The sequence below is a fragment of the Ornithodoros turicata genome, chromosome 1 (genome assembly GCF_037126465.1).
Source record: "Ornithodoros turicata isolate Travis chromosome 1, ASM3712646v1, whole genome shotgun sequence".
Taxonomy (NCBI): Eukaryota; Metazoa; Arthropoda; class Arachnida; order Ixodida; family Argasidae; genus Ornithodoros; species Ornithodoros turicata.
This window is the reverse complement of record NC_088201.1, coordinates 104,907,872-104,929,438: the sequence shown is the minus strand read 5'-3', so window position 1 is coordinate 104,929,438 and position 21,567 is coordinate 104,907,872. Positions and strand designations below refer to the sequence as shown.

The 21,567-nt window shown below is 44.3% G+C and overlaps 1 protein-coding gene across 1 annotated transcript; it reads left to right on the top strand.

Annotated features, from left to right (window-relative positions):
- Nucleotides 1-6,800: 6,800 nt before the first annotated feature.
- On the top strand, nt 6,801-10,981 carry LOC135367313 (uncharacterized). Its single transcript, XM_064600525.1, has 3 exons — nt 6,801-6,864; nt 8,749-8,968; nt 10,799-10,981. The coding sequence occupies exons 1-3, from the start codon at nt 6,835-6,837 to the stop codon at nt 10,882-10,884; spliced, it is 336 nt and encodes a 111-aa protein (XP_064456595.1). The 5' UTR covers nt 6,801-6,834; the 3' UTR covers nt 10,885-10,981.
- Nucleotides 10,982-21,567: the final 10,586 nt, after the last annotated feature.

Below are 21,567 nucleotides of genomic sequence, written 5' to 3'. Positions count from 1 at the left end.
CGTTACACATCTCGACTGATTTGTATGCAAGGGAGATATAAACCGTCTTCTGGTTTTCCTCCATATGACATGCTTTCAGCATTAGTCATTTCATTTTGTGAAGACACTACTAGTAACGCATTACACTCGTAATTCTAGTAACTCGCGAGAAATCAATGATTAGAACTCCAACTCCAGTCTCGAGAACTCCAACTTGCGTCAGAGACCACGTGTACATGATCTTAGTGTGCATGCCATTACTACGTACAAGAAAGGCATACTTTCAATCAGTCTGGTGGCCTTTACTCGAGTTCTAGAACGTATCGTGTGACGAAGTCAACCTCTCCACATTATTTTTTTCCCGCCAACATGCACACCAACTCGGAAAGAAGAATTTACTTTCAAACTCAACTCAAACTCAACTAAAAAGTATATGATGACCGCTGCCAGTTAAAAAAAAGTAATTCAGTAGCGTTACCAATTACTGGATGAAAAATGTAATTGAGTAGCGAGTGGAAAAGTTATGCGTTAGTTTCCGCTTGCAAACTTTTTGTTACCTCTATAAGCCTAGAAAGCGAAAAAATGTTTGTGGCGGCCCGTGGACGACGACGACGACGCGCCTCTGCTGCCACCCCTTACAAAAACAAGTCTTTAATTTCTATGAACATCTTGTTGGTTATTTGTTGAGTCAACATAAACTCAATAGAATTGCAATATGAATTGAGCAAGGTCAACAGTAGCCCAACTGAATTTTTATTGTCAAACACTCTATACAAATGTGTTCAACAATTGCTCAACTAAATTTTTATTGCCAAACTGTTTACATAAATGGGCTCAACAGTAATCCACAGAATTTTCATTGCCAAACACTCTATATAAATTTGCTCAACAACAGCTCAACAGAATTTTTATTGTCACACACTTTATATCAATTTGCTCAACATTAGGTCAACATAATTTTTATTGTCAAACACTTCACATAAATTTGCTCAACATTAGCTCAACAGTATTTTTATTGTCACACACTTCATAAATTCTCAAGAGTGGTTTGATATCATTACTCGATGCAATACCTGTTGTGCAGTTCCAGCTTTCTTTTGAATTTCAAAAAACACCATGCAAACTGTTGTTTCGTAAAGCGTGCTGAGATGCCCCTCTTCCTACTGTCTCGCAAGAGCAGCATATCATATGACAATCTATACAAGTATAATGCCACAGTTAATAACAAAAATGTGTGCAGAGTGCTTTCTCACATTGATACAGAGCTGTCCCTCAAGGTGCACATAAATAGACTCAAATAAGTAAGTATTAGGCTTCCATTAAGCAAGCTACTAAGATATGTTCAGGCCCAACATTATAAAGTGCCCATATATGGTCATCCTTTCATTTTGTGTTATCTTAATAGTTTAAAAATAGGACAATAAGAGCTAGTTGGTTTGACTGAGACGTGTTGAAAGAACGCTATAAAAACACACTGACAGACAACATGGGACGTTACCAGTTACTAAAAGTCGTTGCAGTTCAACACCTGGTGAGTAACCTTGGTGTCAGTATCCTTCTGATCCAATAATCGTGGGCTCGAACGTGGCCGAGGATGCCAGCAACTTGGTGGCAGGGTACAAGTTGCTTAGACACGCAGTCTTATTTCGCAAGGGACGTTATACGGGGCGCCATATGATGAGCTTTCATTGCATGTTAGAGAACCTTCAGGTGCGCAAAAGCAATCTGCAGACCGCGACCTCTGTGGCGTCACTCATGATCTCAGTTGTCTTGTGACGAACGCCCCCCCCCCAAAAAAAAAGAAAGAGGGTATATATTTATGGACGCCTGGGAATGTCGGGCCTGTAAGACACACGCTTAAAGAGCCTCTACCATAATGTTTTCATGTAGTGGGAACAGGAAGAGATGTGCTGCATTTTGGAGACATATACACTTTTTCAAACATTCTGCCTCAACAGCCAGGTTTTGGTCTGTCGGCTGTGCCTTTACAAACTCCACGGAGCCACCTTGAGGAAAATCTAAGAACAACTTCTCTTCCACACTGAAGACATGTAAGTGCACTTCAATTTGACCACGTTCACCAAGAGCGCTGGATTTATAAAAGATCCTGCAAATGCGTCCGAAGCAACCATTCGCATACACATAGGAGTTCTTTCGCCTTGATTTATCCAGTCGTGCGGTGCAGAAGGTTGATCTACCAACCACAATTTTCTGGAAATCTGTCCCTCCTGGTTTTGGTTCACCTTTCCCAAGAAGAATCATGCTGCCATGACGTACAAACTTCTTTCGCAGGGTATACCCCTTTAGCAAACTTTTGAAGTCACGTTCTTGAATGGACAACACCTGCTTAGCGGATCTTTGTGACCACAGTTTCGAGAGTCCCTGTAGAATGCAGAATTTCTGCACAATTTGGTAGTGTGGGTATCGAGTACCCTGGACAAATCTCACTAGTGTGCCATTCATAGACTCGAACGGAAACAATGAATATCCCCACGGCGGACCCCAGTTCATGACGCTGTCAACAAGATGTATAAGAAGGTGTGCATTGTAGCTCAAGTATTCGGTTCCGTACAGTGCCCCATACTCGACGAGAAAGTCTGTTACCTGACGCCGAATTTTAAGCAGTTCTTCCATGGAAACTGATGGTCCAAGCAAATAATGCATGATTGAAACAAAGCTCATCCAGTGTTTGTAGTGGCGTGGCGGGATGTAATTTTTCAGGACAATAGGGGAGTAAAAAAGCATCCAATTCCGCCAGTCCGATGCCTTCCAGTCTTTGACATTACGCAATGACGCCGGCAGCCTTGATAGTTCCCATGTCGGAGTAAGGCTGAGGAGGCACTTGTCTGCAGCATCAAGGGAACGGCGAATTTCGAAGTGCCGACACCTCTTAGACTTGAACCACATGAGTAAAGTTGCCCGGACGAAACCCAAGCATACCGAGTGCATATAGTCAACCACAAATCCTGTGGCAAACGAGAAGAAAGCAAGCAGTGTAAGAACACTACTTCCCTTTACACCGCAACTTGGCGCTTGCTGGGCCCTTGCCTTTTCAGCATGTTCTGCGAAGGAATCTGGAGTCCTCAGTTTTGGTGCTGGAGACAATGGAGGGTAGACGCGACAAAAGCCGTTCCCCTTGCGCACAACTTTGCCAGAGTCCTCGCACCATGTACACCCGTGAGCCCCGTTGAACTGTGTCATGTTCGCCACGTCACATCTCGCTACACTGTCCACAGCACATGGCCCAGGGTACACCTTCGTTTTGCGCACATTCCCATCTTTATCACTCCACGTGATTCCTACGGATGACAGTTCGTTCATTGTTTTTACGAACGGCTGCAAGAACGTGTTGAAGACTGGCTTTTGATCGCTTAGCCACAAGCCCGCTAAGAGCATTTTTTGAGTCCGCTGTTTGTAGGGCAGTTCATTGACCATCACAAGAAGGGGCCACATGCTTACTTTCGAGCTTTCAAAGAGAGGCACTCCATCAGTATTGAAAGTTAGCGTGATGTCACCTTCGTTCAAATGCAGGTTGTGGTAGTGCATGCTTTGTGTTATGTCAGCCACATCATATGATAATGTTGACTTCTTCTTGCAAAGACTTTCATCAGATTCCAGGAGCTGGCGAAGTTGCCCAACCAAGTCCAGGACGAGAAAGAAACACGAAGATTTCACGAGGCTCTCAAATGTGTGGGATGCACCGCATTTGTTGCATGACACTTCTGATGCATCGGCAAGCTCACCAATATATTCACTGCACGTCTTGCAGAAAAAATGTTTCGCATATTGCTCCTCGGAAGCAGAAAAGTGCCTGAAGAAACTGTACTTCGTTGATGGGTATGATGTTCCTTCAGGCAGGTGAACATTGATGAGTTTCACCAAGCTCTCTGTGGCTTCTTTCGAACAAGAATGACGAAGGCTGTGCGCCATTACCATTAAGAAACTCTGTGCTCTTGTCAGCTTTGAGCCTGGGAAAAGTAGGTTTTCCTGAAATAGAAAGGATGGGCCATAGGTGAGAAAAATGCGTGTGGGCACGCAAACTCAATGTGGATCATCAAGAGCCATTTGCGCCCAACTCAACCAGGCGAGGTATTCTAAGGTTTTCACCGTTGACTGCTAGGTGTTCGTTGGCAAGATGGTAGTCTCTTATCTTTGTCGGTCGTGTGATTATGCATCTTAATGTTGAAATGCCGTTCACAATGAATCTCTATTCTAATGTACTGTGTGCTAAAGTAATAACATGCACAAATAAACCGGGAAAGCTGTGCAGAGATGTCACAATTGTGCCATGATTCTTTCCGTGTCTAAGAAAAATTCCGTAAGTGGAACCTTCACCAAGCATGACCCCCCCCCTGAAAGCTCGGCACCCCCCCCCCTCCCCCCCGTAGTGAATTTCTGGGGAAATCACTGGGTGAGATAGGAAGACGAACAGGCATCAGCTCAACCAAGTACGGCATCAATATAACTACGTCGCTCTGTCGTCCAACAATCGCGAAGGAACAGAAAAAAAAAAAAATCGAAGTGAAACGTGTGCTTACGAGTTCATCTTCGTGGTTGTCTGACGATCCGAGCTCGCACCGCGAAGGGCCCGACTCAGCCGTGGTTTCCGAAGGAGTGGTGCTAGTTTCCGAATCACTGCTTTCGTCAGACGACCTGGTCTGCTCTGTCTCACATGTCACATTTTGGGGCATTTCATACCGACGTTCAGCATCGCTTTCTGCGTCAACCGAACCCTGATCCATCCCACTCTCGGTTGTAGTACTTTCGTTGGATGAGTCGGCAGCTATGTCTTCGTCCCCGCTGCCTTCCTCGAAGCTCCCTTCAGACGAGGCAGTCCTGGTCGCTGATATGCCTAGCGCAGCTCGACGTTTAAAGCGGCAACGAGAGCGGAGAGGGATATCGGCATGCGAGTCCCAAAGATACGTTCCAAATTGCCTTTTTGGAGGCATTGTGGACAAGAGGAGCAATTTAAGTCCCAGGCGTTCAGTTGTCCTGCTTGGAAACTCAGGAATCGTGACGTGACCGACAAATGAAAAGTGAAAAGACTCCTCGGATGTTTCGTGGTTTCAGAATGAAATGTCGATACGCATGTGTGTTCGAAGAAAGCGGGGGAAGGGGGGATATACATTTATTAAAAGGAAAGGTCTGACAGACCAAGGTCGGCATGCTATTCCATTAAAAAAAAAGAAAAGAAAAGAGAAAAAGAAAAAAGGAAAGACAAGAAGACGAACAAAAAATTAACGGGGGAAAACTGACTGCCTTCGTGCAAGAAACGATAATCCCGCATTTGCGTTTTTGCTTCCAACATTTTCATACATAATCATTTTATCGACATCGCTGGTGTGATAGTGCTTGTTATCGGCAGTGGAAATCGTGATGTACAACTTGGGACAAAAGTTCACTGAAGACTGAGGTGTCGCATTTCTTCATTGGAGCGACAGCCTAGCACCAAACAGGAGCGGACATGCATATTGAGAGGTACACAGAAGAGCCAGACACCCGTTTCCTATACAACAGTCGGTCCGATGAAGAAATATGACAGTGTTCCGTAAACTTTCGTCCCACGCATATCTCCTACTTCTTCCTAATTCTGCCAGCCAACGCGCGGTGAACAATGGGAACAATCGTGCTAGCAACCGGCAACTATGGCATTGACTTTCACTTGGCTATTGTGTCGCTGGCCGATCCATTCCGTTGCAGAAGCGGTTTTTGGCGGCGTGGTTCAGTGTAGCGTCGTAGCGTCTCTTTAGCGTAGCAAGTTTCTGCTATGAGTCATATTTTGGTGAAGTGGCTAGGAGAAGAAAAATGGGATGTCTACCCTGTACGAAGCATCGTGGATCCATCGGTTGGTCTGCGGCTGCTAACAGAGCCTAACGCAATCAAGGATTTACGAGGTTCAATTGTGCGTGTAAGCTGGAAAGAAGGCGAAACACCGGCTTCCGCAACGCTGCTTCATTTCGGTGAGTACCGCTCATTCAAGCGTACACCTCAAGTCTAGTGGTGTGCTCGTGTGGTGACGGTCGTATTTTTCTGTTAGGGAAACCACAGACGCTGGAGAAAAAGCGAAACAAACTCGTGGCGTCAGCTTCCGAGGAGACGCCAGACATACCGTGGGAGGAATCCGAGCCACTCACTTCCACTGCAAGCACTGTCAGTAAATTTGGTTGAGTTTACATTACGTAGCTTTCGTATGTGCAATGGTTAATGCACTAGCCTAGAGTATTACGTGTGGCTTATCCATCATATTCCCAGCTTAATTTATCTGACAGTTCGCGCTCATTCGAAAGAAGTGTTGTCATATGTTCAGTTTCCAGTAGTCGAGAAGGGACTTCGAGCTATGTATTTTGTACTTAGGGTCTTTCACGTGTGTTACACTTTTGTGCATCTGTATGAATGTGTCACATCATTTTGTTACTTAACTCACTACATTCCTTGTATTTTTGTAGAGTGAATCTGCTTTGTAATTTTATAGGATGACTGCAGCATGTGTGCAACCAAAATTGAGGCCCTGACTGCTGAAAACCTCAGGCTAAAGGACGAAAATGACGCCCTGAAAAGGTCGCTAGAGGCAGCGGAGAAGGCATCTGGTATGCAGTAGCCTAGCAGTGTATTGTTTCTGAATATATGATGCCTTTTCACTCTGGTACCCCCTGGAGCTGTAAGTGCTGCTTAAATACATTGGCTGTGTATACCAGAGTAATATTATTAATTGTCATGTGTGCAGAAGCCAGCTTTACATCAATACAGAGCAGACCTGGGTATTGCACGTATTACCTAGAACAATGTCCCTGCTTAATTGTTCCAGAGCCAGCGAAAATGGTAAAAAGGCTGCGAAAGATACTAGACAAGAGAGACATGCCAGAGGTTGTACTGCCGTCTCCGAAGGTGGGTACCAGCAAAGCCAAGAGTTACAATGAAAAAATGGCTAGGAAGCAAGCGAGCTGGTGAAGATGATGCATAATGTAAAACCCCCAGACTAGGGTACACGAAAGGACAGACACAAACACGAAGTCTTCGTGTTTGTGTCTGTCCTTTCGTGTTCCCTAGTCTCGGGGGTTTTATTTTATGCAAGAGTTACGTTGTTGCGTGATTGTTCTTTCGAACTATGCAAGTGGATGAGCCTGTTCCATAACTGCAGTTGCTTCTAAACGGTAGTTTGGATCATAGATTCGAACCAAACCCGACCCAAAAATTTTTGTTCAAACCTGAACTGAACCGAATCGAAACTGTCTACGCCATCTTGTAACAGAACCGTTAAAAAAAAATTACCGGTGACCGATTCAAATAACGGTTCACGCGGAAGCTAAAGGCGGAACTGTGCATGTTCCACATGAATATAAAATCCACTTTTAAGTCTTTCTTTTTTTTCTCCTTTTTTTAGCTTCGTAGCCTTCTGGCATGCTTGCTCAAAAGTCATTCCCTGCAGAAATGCTCCGCATTTTCTGGAGTAGTGAAATAACAGCAGGAAAGATGGTAACTTAGAACTGCTATGACTACCAATATCTTAGGTAAACACACAAATACATTTTTTTTTATTTTTACAGTTTACAGGTTTTTTATAACAAAAGGTTTGAGAGTGATATAGAGGTAGTTTTTGCAGTTGAGTTCTACGGCCAGGCAGAGTGTGTAACTGCCAAATGAATAATTACCTGAAATTCATTGACTTTTTTAAAACAGAACTCTCAAGCTCTTTGGCTTTTAGCCTCGACTCCTCCCATCTACTGATGGAAATAAAATATGTATGTACGTATGTAACTTTGGACAAAAGTGAGAGGGGAGATTGAGGGACTATCGTTCAATGCCGTTCCACGTCTAAAAAATCGTGAAACATGTATGCACGCCAAAATATCCATCCTCAATTTTTGATACACAGATGAACCGAAACCGAAAAAACACGCCTGAGGATCACGTTATCCTCACCATCAGCAGCTTATCTTGGCTGGACAGCGGTTTCTCTGACCAGCTTAGCTGTACGTAGTACAGTTATCTCCAGTGCTCCAAAGCATGTGGCCCTCTGATGTGAAATAGGTGCCAGCACCACCTAGATAGGGAAAGGCTGTGCATTGCCTCTTCTCCATCCTTCGATTAAGGGACTTCGTCTCCTACTGCGATTCACCTTTGTGAGAACCCCCAAATGATTGCAGGTCTCTAGGAACATGCACACCTAAATGTTTAGACAAAAAGGGCAAGATGCTTTCCAGAAAATCAGTCTTAGGAAATGATTGAGACCGTCCTGCGCTTTACTTCCAAGCTTTCACATTTAGTACGCGGGGACGTTCAATCACAACTGGCAGACGACCGAAAGCACGTTCATGATTGACTACGGCCATTTAAAACCATTTAAAATATGATCCTGATTGGCTGACTCTTAACTGTTATGTCACGAACATAATGAAAAGAGTGCTGCAAGACGAAGACGAGACGTAAGAGAGACACCGGTAACGCACTGGTGTGTCTCTTATGTGTCTTGTCTTCGTCTTGCAGCGCTCTTTTCATCACGTTCGTGTACCACAAGCCCAAATTCCTTTACTCTTATGTCACGTTGATGAGCAAACAGGCTCTCTTTGTCTAGGTGGTGTTGGCTGTACTCCCACGTTCATGGTCGCAGTGGTTTCGGTTTTGGCTCATTTGCATATCAAAATGGGGGACGGATATTAAACGCACGTGTTTCAGGATTTGTTAAATGTGCCTTTTCCAGTATGCGTGTCAAGTGCCTGAGAAAAACTGAAATGGAAAATTTCTTATCTTGAAACAAAAATGTGCTTGCAGGTCGACATCGGCAGCGGAGTACTCGTTGAACAGAACATTATTGAGAGATTGGAACGCAGCTGTCAGAGTGGCCCTGGGAAGCTTGCGCGCTCTCTCTTGCGTCATGTGTTTGCCGAAGAAGAGTTGCGAGGAAGATCCCTCTTTGGTATGAAGAGCAATGCTCAGAAGGAGAGACCAGCTAAAGATGCCCTCGACCCGATACGCGTCAATGCTGTCATAGGTAAATATGCTTGTCTGGCTTTGTCCCTCTGTTTTGTTGTCACGTGCTATCTAGTTCATTATTGATGATAGATATTTTATTTTAAATTATTGATGGTAGATATTTTTATCCTCATGGCTAAAATTGGGCGTAGTATTAAGTGTCTCAATGTCATGCAGTAGATGAGGAAATGTAGGTTTCAAACTGTGCAAAGAATGGTGTTGTGGGTGTTTTCTGGAAGCTTTCCACACTAATGGCATCAGAGTTCTGTTCTAGCCTGGCTCACAGCAAATCCTTACACATGTTTAACCCGCTTCTGTAGTTCTTCCATTGTTGCCATTGCTGCTTACACAACTTACGTCTTGCTTCAAATATGCAGATCTTGCGAATACTGAGCATTATGACAAAGTAACGTGACACGTGGATTCGGGCTCACACAATACACTTCTTGCTCATTAATAGAGCCTGAAGTTTTAGGGTTTTACCCTATTCTTCCCCGAATTTGCACCCTGAATTGAAGGTTGCCTCTTTACGGAACTCGATTTTTACCCGGATAATTCCCCTCACTGGGATGTCTGTAGGAATGCAATAACATACTTGGTTGGCAGCAAATACAGCTACATCACTGTTTGTACCAAGCCAGTACAGTTATTTTGAGTAACTGAGCCCAATTTCTCCCAGAATTTAGCCTACTGGACGTTTTTCCACCCGAATTCACATGAATGTAGAGCACATGTTTATTTACCGTATTTTTATCTTCCGAATTTAGAAAAAAATATTTCCCGAAAACTTCAGGCTCTACTCATTAAGCTTTCATATTCTTGGCTTAATGGGTACAGAGAATTGTAGAAGAAGATTCGATGAATGCCGTGCGCATAATGCCTATATCTGCTTCATACTGTTGATGTAATGCTGTCCGCAAAAAGTAGCTCATTTTCCAAATTCGGTATAGACTGTAGGGTGTCACAGCAGCAGCATCCTGAAATTGTAAATGAAAAACGTGGCAATTGGAGACGTCTATTATGCTTAGTTTTAGTAAATTTTTTTACCTCCTTGTTACGTGGGTTTCTTCTGCTTATATCATTATATAACGATTTTCTCAAATTCTGCTTTGAAATTAGCTAACCCAAGGTCGCTTTTTTGCACAACTGTGGAGTCCTTGCAGAACCCACTGCATTTCTCCAAAATCCAAGTTTGTATTGGTAGGCTACTGCATAAAAAAAAGGAAAGAAAAAGAACAGGATGCAGCATTTTGGTATATCCACTGCCAGGTGCACATGAATATTTGCCTGGAGTGCGGCTGCCGCACATGAAGACTTTATTACATTATTTATCGGGCGGCGCTAGTGATATCCAGCTAGCCCAACCAGCTTCTAATAATTTTGCGTATCATCCCACTTTTCCACGATAACATTGTAGGCACCTATCCGATCTTTGTCATGTTTTTGTGGCGTAACAACCACCTCTCTTCGGACGAAGAGTGAAGTTCTGGAAAAGTTCATGACTGAGGATGCATCGAAATGCTCATCCTACGTTGTTGTTTTCTTTTTCTGTCATGGTAGATCATGAATACTTGGTTGGATTTTAGTGAATTGGCATCTAGTTGACACAGACTTCTGAGTCGTGAACCCAAAAGGTGCTTGGCTAATTTACCAAGGTTTGTGAGAATGGCTCTGCTGCTGCTGAAAGCAAATGACACGTGCAGAATGAGGTTTGAAAGACCAAATAACCGTCACCAGATGTGCCTATGAAGGGTGCTTGTTTAATTCTAGTATTTTCACATAGCCATTGGATAAGCTCATGCGAGAGCATTGTAAGTAATATTCATACACATTGTTTTTCACATTATAGGCTACACATGCAGCAAATTTCCACAAGCAAGTGTGGCATACATCAAAAATAGCCTTGCATCACTCTTGGCCCGGGAGATGAAGTAAATGAAAGGGATGTCAAACCCTCTACGTTCATGTCATCTGTAGGACATGTTTTCATAATGCTGTGATAACACTGAGTGTGCACGGGTAGTACACGGGTAGTGTGCAATACTGTATAAAGAATGTAATAAAGTAAGTATTAGTATCTCATCGTTGTCTCCTGTGTGCTAATTTACTACGCTTCTTTAGACTGGTTTGCAGAAACAGCAGCACATATTTAATTTCAATGTATACTCAATAGAAAAGCCACAGCCTTTCTGTCTGAAAAGCTCCATAGGATTTCAGAAGGTACAGCTCAACAGAATTTCAGAAAGCACGCGGTGGCCACTTTTCAACAGTTGGCAATAAGGAGTCAACAGATCCCTCAATGGAAATGCTTGCGCTTTTCAACATAATAACCATAAGGTCCGTTGACACATGTCAATGAAGTTTCAATTGAACCTCAGTACATATTTTTGTAAGGGACGCGCTACGGCGCTGGCACGCCAGTTCTACCGGCACCGTCCTAGCGTGAGGCCACGCATATCTGCCCGCTGGGACATTCCATCATCGCCGGTCAGGACTCATGTAGAGGAAGACCATCGTCCTCTACATTTGGTGACCCGAACAGCGAACACCATGTTCGGCGTAATTCGGCCACTCAATACCCTAAATTTTTCGTCGGCAAACCAGCAGCGAACCACCCTCTACCAGGCAAGGCGCACCGGGACCACCGTTCCACCGGGGACCCGCAGGGAGACCACAGTAAGCTGTCTTTCCGGCCTCCACCTGCTTCATGATGGTCCTCTCCGGCACTTCTCTGGCGGCAACCGGCATTCACGCTGTCGTACCGGTCGCGGTACTGTCGCCCACTCAGCAACTCACCACAATCAGCAACAAACAGCTCTCAACAACGATCACTCAACGCACTCCCTCAGCAACAAGCAACACAGCAACTCAACGCCACACAACGCACTCAACCACTCAGCACTCACAACTCATCTCTGGAACCCGCCCGGATCCAGCGCCCTTGTTCCCGCCATCCACCTGCTGCATTAACAGCCACAATCGCAAGCCGTCTAGCCAATCGTCAAACCATCCACGAGTCGTCCTCATTCTCCTCTTCATGGTATCGACGCGGACCTCAACCGCATGCACCGCTCCGCGTGTGAGGGGGGAGTGATGTGGCGGCCCGTGGAAGACGACGACGACGCGCCTCTGCTGCCACGCGCTACGGCGCTGGCACGCCAGTTCTACCGGCACCGTCCTAGCGTGAGGCCACGCATATCTGCCCGCTGGGACATTCCATCATCGCCGGTCAGGACTCATGTAGAGGAAGTCCATCGTCCTCTACATGTTCAACTACCCAATGGCATAACAAGAACGAAACGTAACGCAGAGACGTCCGCTGTGCACTTGTGAACTGCAAGAAGGGAGCACTGGCCACAGCCGAACTCAGGTTCATAAATATGTTGAATAGTGGAAATATACCCTTACTCAACATGCACAAGCAAGAGAGGGACCACAGAAGGACACGAACAAGCGCTGACGTTGAGCTAAAAATTCAATAAAAAACTAATATATATATATATATATATATATACTCATTGAACGATGCGACAGCACCAGAGGACACGTGTTTCGCCGTGTTTGCGGCTCGTCGGCCCTGGGTAGCTGCGCATCGTTCGGGATTGGCAAACCAGGGGTCACTCAGCGAGCGATATACACCTGGGGGGGGGGGGGGGTGACTGAGCACTCCTCAATGCCACAGTGCAAGCCAGTGAATTATAAAGAAGGGGGAAAACCATTAAAAAAATAAGTAAATGATGCTAGACGTGTTTGAAATTCAAACTTACAGATTAAAATGGCTTCTATGGCTGCACGTAGAGAAACAGATACTCATTGAACGATGCGACAGCACCAGAGGACACGTGTTTCGCCGTGTTTGCGGCTCGTCGGCCCCTGTAAGTTTGAATTTCAAACACGTCTAGCATCATTTACTTATTTTTTTAATGGCTTTTCCCCTTCTTTATAATTCACTGGCTTGCACTGTGGCATTGAGGAGTGCTCAGTCACCCTCCCAGGTGTATATCGCTCGCTGAGTGACCCCTGGTTTGCCAATCCCGAACGATGCGCAGCTACCCAGGGCCGACGAGCCGCAAACACGGCGAAACACGTGTCCTCTGGTGCTGTCGCATCGTTCAATGAGTATCTGTTTCTCTACGTGCAGCCATAGAAGCCGTTTTAATCTGTAAGTTTGAATTTCAAACACGTCTAGCATCATTTACTTATTTTTTTAATGGCTTTTTCCCCTTCTTTATATATATATATATATCCATTAGTAGTACGCATGCTCAGAAACACGTTCTATAAGGAAAACAAGTTCCTTGTCAGTCAGCACAACGGAAGGGATACTTACGCACGTGGGACCCGATCCAAGGCATATGTAAAAATTATGTACAGATTAGAGCTCAACGTTACTGCCTAATATAGTCACTTTATTTAGCTGAACATTTTCGGTACTGTGATATCAGGTATTCAATACCGTATTGTCTGTGCCATGCTATGTCCTGGTTACTAAGTGAGGCATTCTCTTTGCATTTCACCTGATCAATTTGTGTTTCATGATCACTTGCGAATTGGTGACTGCCGAGGGGCGCTTTGAGAGGAAGATGGAACAGCAGATTGGGCAAATTTTCATTGAAGTAGGAATCATCACCTTGAGCATGAGGAGAACGAAGTATACAGGAAGCTCACGAAAAGGAAACTCACGTTTGTGTGTCTCCTGTATACTTCATTCTCCTCATGCTCAAGGTGATGCTTCCTACTTCAACGTTGTACCAGCTCGCTCGTGTACTTTTTCTCTCTTTGGCAAACTTCCAGATGAATTTCTGGAACAAATCCCGAGTCTTTCAAGACGAGTGCAGACAGCGTTGACGTGGTACGCTACACCCTTCCAAGTCCTGTGCGTTTTTGTTTCATTGTAGTTTGAAGCTTTCCCAGGATCTCGCAATACATCTGCATTTACTGTGATTGTGCATGTGAGGTAATCTACAAGTTGCACACAACGATAGTCCTAAAACTGTCGGCATAGCCTTTCCAGACGAAAACGCGAGTTTGACCTCCTTCAGAATGCTTTCACCGGGCACCCACCGTGACTTCCTATGGTATTTTGTCTCAGCACTTGCATAATGCACCCACGTTTCATTAATAATAATTGTTCCAAGAAATTCATCTTGACCGTCTTGACACCATTGAAGGAAAATGCAAGCTGCATTCAGTCGTTGCTCTTTGCGAACGTTACTGAACAAATGTGGCCCCCATCTCGCATAACTTTCGTTGACCAAGCTGAAGGAAATTTGTTCCCATTAGTATCAGAGTGCAGTACCAGCGACCCACCAGTCTCCGTTAACAATTCTCGGAATTTCAGAAAAGAAACGTTGTTTCGTGGTGTTATAGCTGATCTCCCACTGTACTGTTCATTGTGCAGATTTTCACGACCCTGTATAGAGGACACACCATTTCAATGCCTGTAAAGTGTTTTGTATAAACAGGTGTTAACTGTCAGTGGATATTCTCTAAAGCACTCTTCTTTCTTTAACGAAAAGTAGGATAACTCGTAGTTACTAGGATAGTCAGACGTACTCGGAAATATTACATCCATGCTTGAATGCCTGACACATAGGTGAACGGCACTCCATTAACCAACATTTGCAGTGCCGGGATGTCACACCCAACTACTACACCATGCAGTTTGTCCTAGTGGTGTTTCCTTTAAATAACAAATATCGGGAAACTTATTTTCGGATGGCCCTCCTAATTCCAGTTCTCTTTCTGCATTTGGCTACAGTTTTTAGATTTCTTGTGACGACTCTTGTGGACAGATACCAGCATGGAAGACTTAATAATAATTGGGGTTTACATTGCGAGACAACTGAGATCATGAGCGACACCACAGCAGTCGGTCTGTGGATTGCCCACCTGAATGTCCTTAAATGTGCAATGAAAGCTCACCACACAACACACCGTATCTAATGTCCCTTGTGGAAGATAGCATGTCTAAGCAACTTGTATCCTGGCACTAAGTTGCTGGTATTTTTGGCCGGGTTCGAACCGGCGATCTCGGGATCAGAAGGCGAACACATTTCAGACTCAGCCACCAAGGCCGGTTCATGGGCAACTTGAACAACACAATTATGTTAACTCTGCCATCAAGTAATTCAGTTTCCTGCATATGTTTTGTAACAATTGAACTTCAGTTTTGTAAGCCTGAAAGCTAAGCTTAGAACCACCTCTTATAATTTAGTGACTCTATTTGATGCGCGAATGTATTCACACCTCTTAAAAACCTAATAAGACAAAACCTTGATGATATCTAATATGTGGTATATACAAGGCCAGCCACAAGACGTCTACAATTAGACGTCAATTACTAAATGTCTACCAGATGTCTACACTCTTAGCCCGGTTACTCCTAGTAAAGGTAAAAAAATTGCAATATTGTTACCTGTATATTAGATGGGTACGGCGTTACCTCTGCCGAGGTTACCTCTCTAAAAGTAACCAGATGCATCGCGTACTTAGAAGTAACGCCGTTCGCGGGGCCCCGGGGCTGCACCCGCCCGTTCCTAGCGTCCGTGCCTGCGTGCAGCAAAATGCATGCAGGCACACACGAAACACGACACGAGTAACATACCAAAATACAATGGCCATGGGGTTTCCTGGGCAAGTATTTTATTGTGACTATATCAGGAAAACACAACGCAACAATAAAGCCCGTCACGGCCGTTGTAACAGCATAGACAACGAAGATATCCTAAGACTATGGATAAAGAGGCTTTGATGGCACTCGTCTTAAAGTGACCTGATGTTGAGGTAAATAAGGATTAGACTAATTAAAGGAGTAAAAGTGAAATATGAGCAAAATTCTTCCATTGGGACTCAGGATACGTTATATAGAACCTGCTTTACGCTATATAGAACCTGCATGACTACAGAAATGAGAACTGAGGGTACTTCAACTCAGTCCTTAAATGCAGCAAAACGTGGCAAACACTTATGAAACAATACATATTGCTATAGCGTTGTAAATAAGTTTTTATGGCATTCGTCTTGAAGTCGCCATAGGTTGAGGTATGTAAGTTATTGTATTATTGAAGAAACAACAACAAAAAAAAGACGATCATGAAGAAGTTGTAGCGAGGTCTCAGTTTTGCGTAGGAACCTTGCCCTTGACTACAGGTGAAAACTGAAGGCGCTGCTTGAAAGTAATTAAGAAAGCCCTCCTTCCTTAAGTTTGGACAGCAGCTGTTTTAAGGCCCCATTCATAAGCCCCCTTGGTAAGGCATCGGTTGGAAGAAGCACACGCTGAAGTAGGACAAGAAGCTGCGCTATAGCTAATAGATAAGTTATGTTTTTAACGTAGTAGATGGTTAAGCACAATGCCAAGGCCTCCTCGAGGCTGCTTGATTCGTTCAGTTGAATTATCTCTCCATGAGCGCCGCCATATATCACTTTCGTTGCCTGTGTCAAGTAGACGTGTGGGGTTGGAAGCTCAATCTTCTCTGGGACTTCGCACTGAAAATAGAGACAGCGACTTTAGGCGCAGCTTAAATGTGCACACTGCACGTTTTGGAACGAGTATATACCTTGTTGAGAAGGAAGAATTCTACTCCGACTGGTTGGAGTAGGCGCTCAATCTCCATGTATGACATCTCCCTTCCTTCGTCTCGAGATATTTGTGCTGCGGTATCCTTTTGACGTGTCTCCATGGCAGCCATGTTCATTCCGAATCGCAGTTCCGCCTCGGCGGTAAGCTTTAGACAACGAAAAATAGTCAATGCGTATAAATCACCACATGAGTTTAGCTGTGAGTATATCGCTGGGGCAGGTCAAACATAACACAGTTGTGTTCGGCAAGTTCCAACCTACCACAGCTTCACACAGAAAATATGCTGGAAGTGGGTCCATATATGCCTGTCGCCGTTCGGGCAAGGTAATTTCCAGGACAGATCTCATTCTCTCCATGTCAATGCCGTGTTGCTGTGATACTGAAGACAGTGCCTGAAAAATATCCTTCTCATATACATCTCAAAGCAAACAAGCGATTCATGTGTCATACGTTTAGTGCTTCCATGGCGCCCTCCTTGGTTATTGCTGCTGGCGTGTTGGAAGGTTCCGGGTCAGGGATAGATGCATTCTGCTTGTTTCTTCTATGCTTCAGCATCTTTCGTGCATTTGATAGCCTCTTTATGAAGACGCCCTAAAAATAAGAAAGTAAAATAAGCCCTAGTTGAATTATTGCAATGTGCATCAAACTGGTAAGCATTGAATGTTGGTGGTTTGAAAAGTTATAAGGTGTTCACCACGCGTTTGACGTCAAACTTACATGTATTTCAGTGTTCTTGTTGTACATTTTCGTTCGTGGTTGCGCATTCTCCCACTGTAGGTAGGGGTACATTTCGGAAAGGGCATCGCCCAGCAGCTTATACTGCCACCTTTACTCTCCTTTCGAACATCCTTCTATGAGATGATTATCACTGTGTGTACAGTGAGAGATACGAATCCATTACACTGATCGTAAAGAAGCTACTACAAGGTATCTAATCTGCTGCCCTTACTCCAAAAACATGGCAAGCTCGTCTCTCATCTGCCTGGAAAGTCTTTTGTGTTTCTTCTCCGGCATCTTTGCACCATTGAGAAGAGGCTGCACGACGTCCGAGAATTTTGGCAGTCTCTCACGTGACCACTTCTTTGGAAAATACAATGAGGAGCAAAGAAAACATGAGTCATTTGCAGTTGTATTTGAAGGCAGCACAACATAGCAACAAAATACATGCAAACACACAGATATATTATACAAAAGGGAATGTGTGGAAACACCTCGTAATACAGCTCCACTTGTTGTTCACTTTGTAAGACCAAAGGGCCCACGGAAAAAACAGTGCTGTTGGCTTACAGACATATTTGTGAGTCGTATCATGCAATACGAAGGAATGAGATTTCGCACAGAAATATTCCTTTACCAGCAGCGTCGTCAACAAGAAACACTCGTCTCTCCAGAAGACAAACTGCTCAATCTTCACAAAGCTACTTTCGTCAGTTCCTCTGCCAATAACCACAATGTCTTCAGCTTGAAGCATCACATTGTTAATTACTGCCTTGACGACAGCAGTAGCCGTTTCACCGACATAACGCCTGTCAAGCCCAGCAGACAGAAACTGCTCTGTAAGCTCAACAGGTGAACTTGCAGACTGTAACCTCATGAAAGAGATTTGGGGTTCCTTCTCCATGCCACAGATCGCATGACATGTGCAGCTGGAAAAACTGTGCAGCTGAATATGGCAGATTCCGGTAATTCCAGAATTTTTTTGACTTGGGTAGGGCATTTTTGCCTTCGAATCGCATCGCCCAGTGATGGCGAGAAGGTCCAAAATTCCTAATCTGCTGTACGATGTGGTAGTAACATGTGGTGTTTTGGAGTAAGCCTTTCACTTCCGTAGATCTCGATGAACAACTTGTGGTGCTTAGCGATTAAGGCCTCCAGCGAGCACAGGGCGTCCACAGTAAATGAGGGAGACAGAACTATCTGCGTGCATTTGACATGCTGCTCCTCTGCACTTGGTATGCTCCTCGACAGCATCAAGGGAATATGCAACAAAACCACAAGCGATGCACTCGCCGAGGACACAAGCGAAAGGTCAGAATCAAGCTGCCGTGGGTAGTCGCTGCGACTTACGGACACATGAAACGAAAATTTTTCAATTATGTCGTTCAAGGCTTCGAGCGAAATCCATTTAACTTCCCTTATAATGAAACGGAGGAAAAGTGTCATCTCTCTTGGCACTATGCCTTCTAGTAGCAGATGCATAGGATCATAGAGCAAGTCAGACACAAGAGAAAAATGAGCTACCTGTGAAACACAGATCTCTCATTAAGACCAAACTCCCTCGAAAGCTGTTTCCGCTTTTCTCCCTCGGCTGTGCTGAGCTGCCACACTTGATCCTCTATTTGCTCGTCTGTGCGGAAAGGGCACTGAATACCGAAGTGATAGTTCGGGAAATCCTTAGTTTCAACAGTGCATGAACGGCACAAAAGACGTATATTCCGACCAAAAGACTCCTTGAACCCCCCAATATTGTGAGCAGCGAGAGCATCAGCAATGTAGGCAAGTAGATAGCCATGAAACAATTCTGGCCCCTTTGGCGTCTGAAGCATGCAGCTAGACGGCAGGTCATTCATACAGAGTACAAAATCGCGTAGCAACACGCTTTTAGCAGCCTGTGATTTCAGACTTTTTGCTTTTCCCACAGCCAGGAGGAATATATTGCTAAGCTTTGACCTATGTGTGACAGGAATGTTAGCAAATGTAACGTAGAAAACTGAAAGCTTCCCACGGAAGCCTCGTTTCATCCCAAGTGCATTTGCAACTTCGATATCATCGGAGTACAAAAGACAGACAATGGAATTGAATTTGTTGACGCAAGTAACTGGGTGAGACGCGAAACGCCTACCGTCTATCAAGTCATGAAATATTCCATCATTGCTGGGGACAAGCGGCAACCGAAAGTACTTTTGAAATGATGGGTGCTTCAATAGGTTTCCAAGTAGAGCTTTCATTGGGACATAATAAGCTCTATCCCCGCAGGGAAGCTTGACTTCCGCCGGTGGGACGTAAATTCCCTGGCGTTCATATAGGACCCTTCTGGAGTCATCATCCCGAAAATCTGACACATTTAGCTCCAAGCGTTCAATAGAAAACATCTGCTCAATGGTACTGACAACCGTATCTATCGCTACCTTGGGGCACCTATGCTGCGCTTCAAGCTTCCTGCAGAGATCAGATAATAACAGTCTTGAGTCCTGGGGCCTGTCCGAACTAAACGAGGCTGGTATTTCCTCGTTGACTACAAGAACATCACGTGAGTAGACAAACACTGCTCTCTGCGAGTCTCTTGCTGGAAGCAACAATCTTCAAGGTGATTCTTGTACCGAGCCAAAAACAGGAATCTTGTGCCGCATGCTGCGCACACTGGTGTGTACCCAGTGGGATGTGAAGCTTTGATGTGTTCACAAAATCGCGTGAAATATTGTGTGGTAAAATTGCAGGGGCGGCATGCATGCATACGGACCTTGTCCTTATCCTTGCTTGTCGCTCTAGGTATGGTGTCGCTTTCCCCACCATGAGTATCTAAAATGGAATGGACACTCCTTATTTATCATTATCATGTTTTGGGGTACATCATTAATAGCAAAAGCAGACCTTTATTACAATTACAGTTCTGCATGCACGAGTAATGAATGCAAAATAACGTAGTTACCTGATCTGTTGGAAGTCTCTGCGTTTGGTATCGAAGTGTCATTTGCAGAAAGAGGGGGATTTTCAAATTCAAGGCCTTCCATATTTGTGCTGGCAGCGTCAGTGGTGAAACCAGTCAGTGTGTGGAGTTCACTTTGAGCTTCCTCAAGGCAAGGTTCAATGCTGTCTAATTGAGAGGCCAGCGATACATGCACACACAAAAAATGTACTGAAACGTTAACTTCTACCGAACACAAATAGTAAAATACTTTGTGAATGGCAAGCCATCATGTGAGAGAATAAATACCCTGGAAATCGTTGCGGCTGTTTCCTGCTTCTTCCTGTGACTGAAAGTACACTTCCTCAGCATGTTCTCCACCACCTATGGGAAATCAATCGACATTAGTTTGCAGGCCATTGACGTATTAATTACCACCAGGCCACTCGCTCCTCCACTGCCCGACCCATCGGGTTGGCGATTTCGGTTGCCTGGTACATATATTCATCTGAATGTAGTTCAGTCACATACGTAATTCGTTTCTTACTTTTTTAACGGTTTACTGACTAGTTGGTGTGATTGATTGATTCTCTTGACTTTCTTCATTGGTACAAATCACGAGATGCTATCTCGTGGTCAGTCGTACTAGCAAGTCACTGATAACTGCCGACTGCGGCATCAATGTGGGCAACCATTGCCGTCAATTAACCATATCGACCAATCACAGCGGCTCAAGTCACACCGTGCAATCAATCGACCCATTCACCACGAAGTCAGTGAAATTTACGAACGCGATCAGCCAGAAAATGACTGAGTGAAATTCAATTCACCAACCAGTAAGTAAGATGACGAAATAACCTGTCATTGACAAGAAAATCCAGAACAAGTCAAAATTGAGCCGTATCAAGCAATAAAGGAAATAGTCATCTCCCACACACACACCTGGAAATGAAGAAAGGCAATCATAAAATTACTGTAGTGGTCAATCAGCTCTCTGTTCATGAGTAACTCCATATCGCGCATCGTTTCACTGCACTACGAACACAATGCACTAAAAACCTACGAAATATGCATGCAATCATGCAGCAAAAAAATGGGAAAACATGCAACTAAACATGCAGCAGAAAAACGACGAAGCATGCATAAAACATGCAGCTGAAGTGGCAAAGCAAGCGTTAAACATGCAACAAAAAGTAAGTAAATATGCAAAAAGTAAGTAAACAAAAAGTGCAGAAATATGCAATATGCGCATTGTTCATTTTAATGCGTTTTGTACTGAACTTCAGGGTACACTGTACATTTACAACATCAACAATGACTAGAAGAACGAATGTCGCACCGCCACGATATACTGCTCCACATCTGGTCGCACCCGTGTGACCTATGTTTCCATTTTTTTTCTATTTCCATT

What these genes read in the sequence shown, in the direction of transcription:
- LOC135367313 (XM_064600525.1), top strand. Translation starts at nt 6,835, where the DNA reads ATGCCAGAGGTTGTACTGCCGTCTCCGAAG. An exon ending in TTGTACTGCCGTCTCCGAAG is followed by an intron (nt 6,865 to 8,748) that starts GTGGGTACCAGC and finishes ATGTGCTTGCAG; the next exon opens with GTCGACATCGGCAGCGGAGT. An exon ending in ACGCGTCAATGCTGTCATAG is followed by an intron (nt 8,969 to 10,798) that starts GTAAATATGCTT and finishes TTCACATTATAG; the next exon opens with GCTACACATGCAGCAAATTT.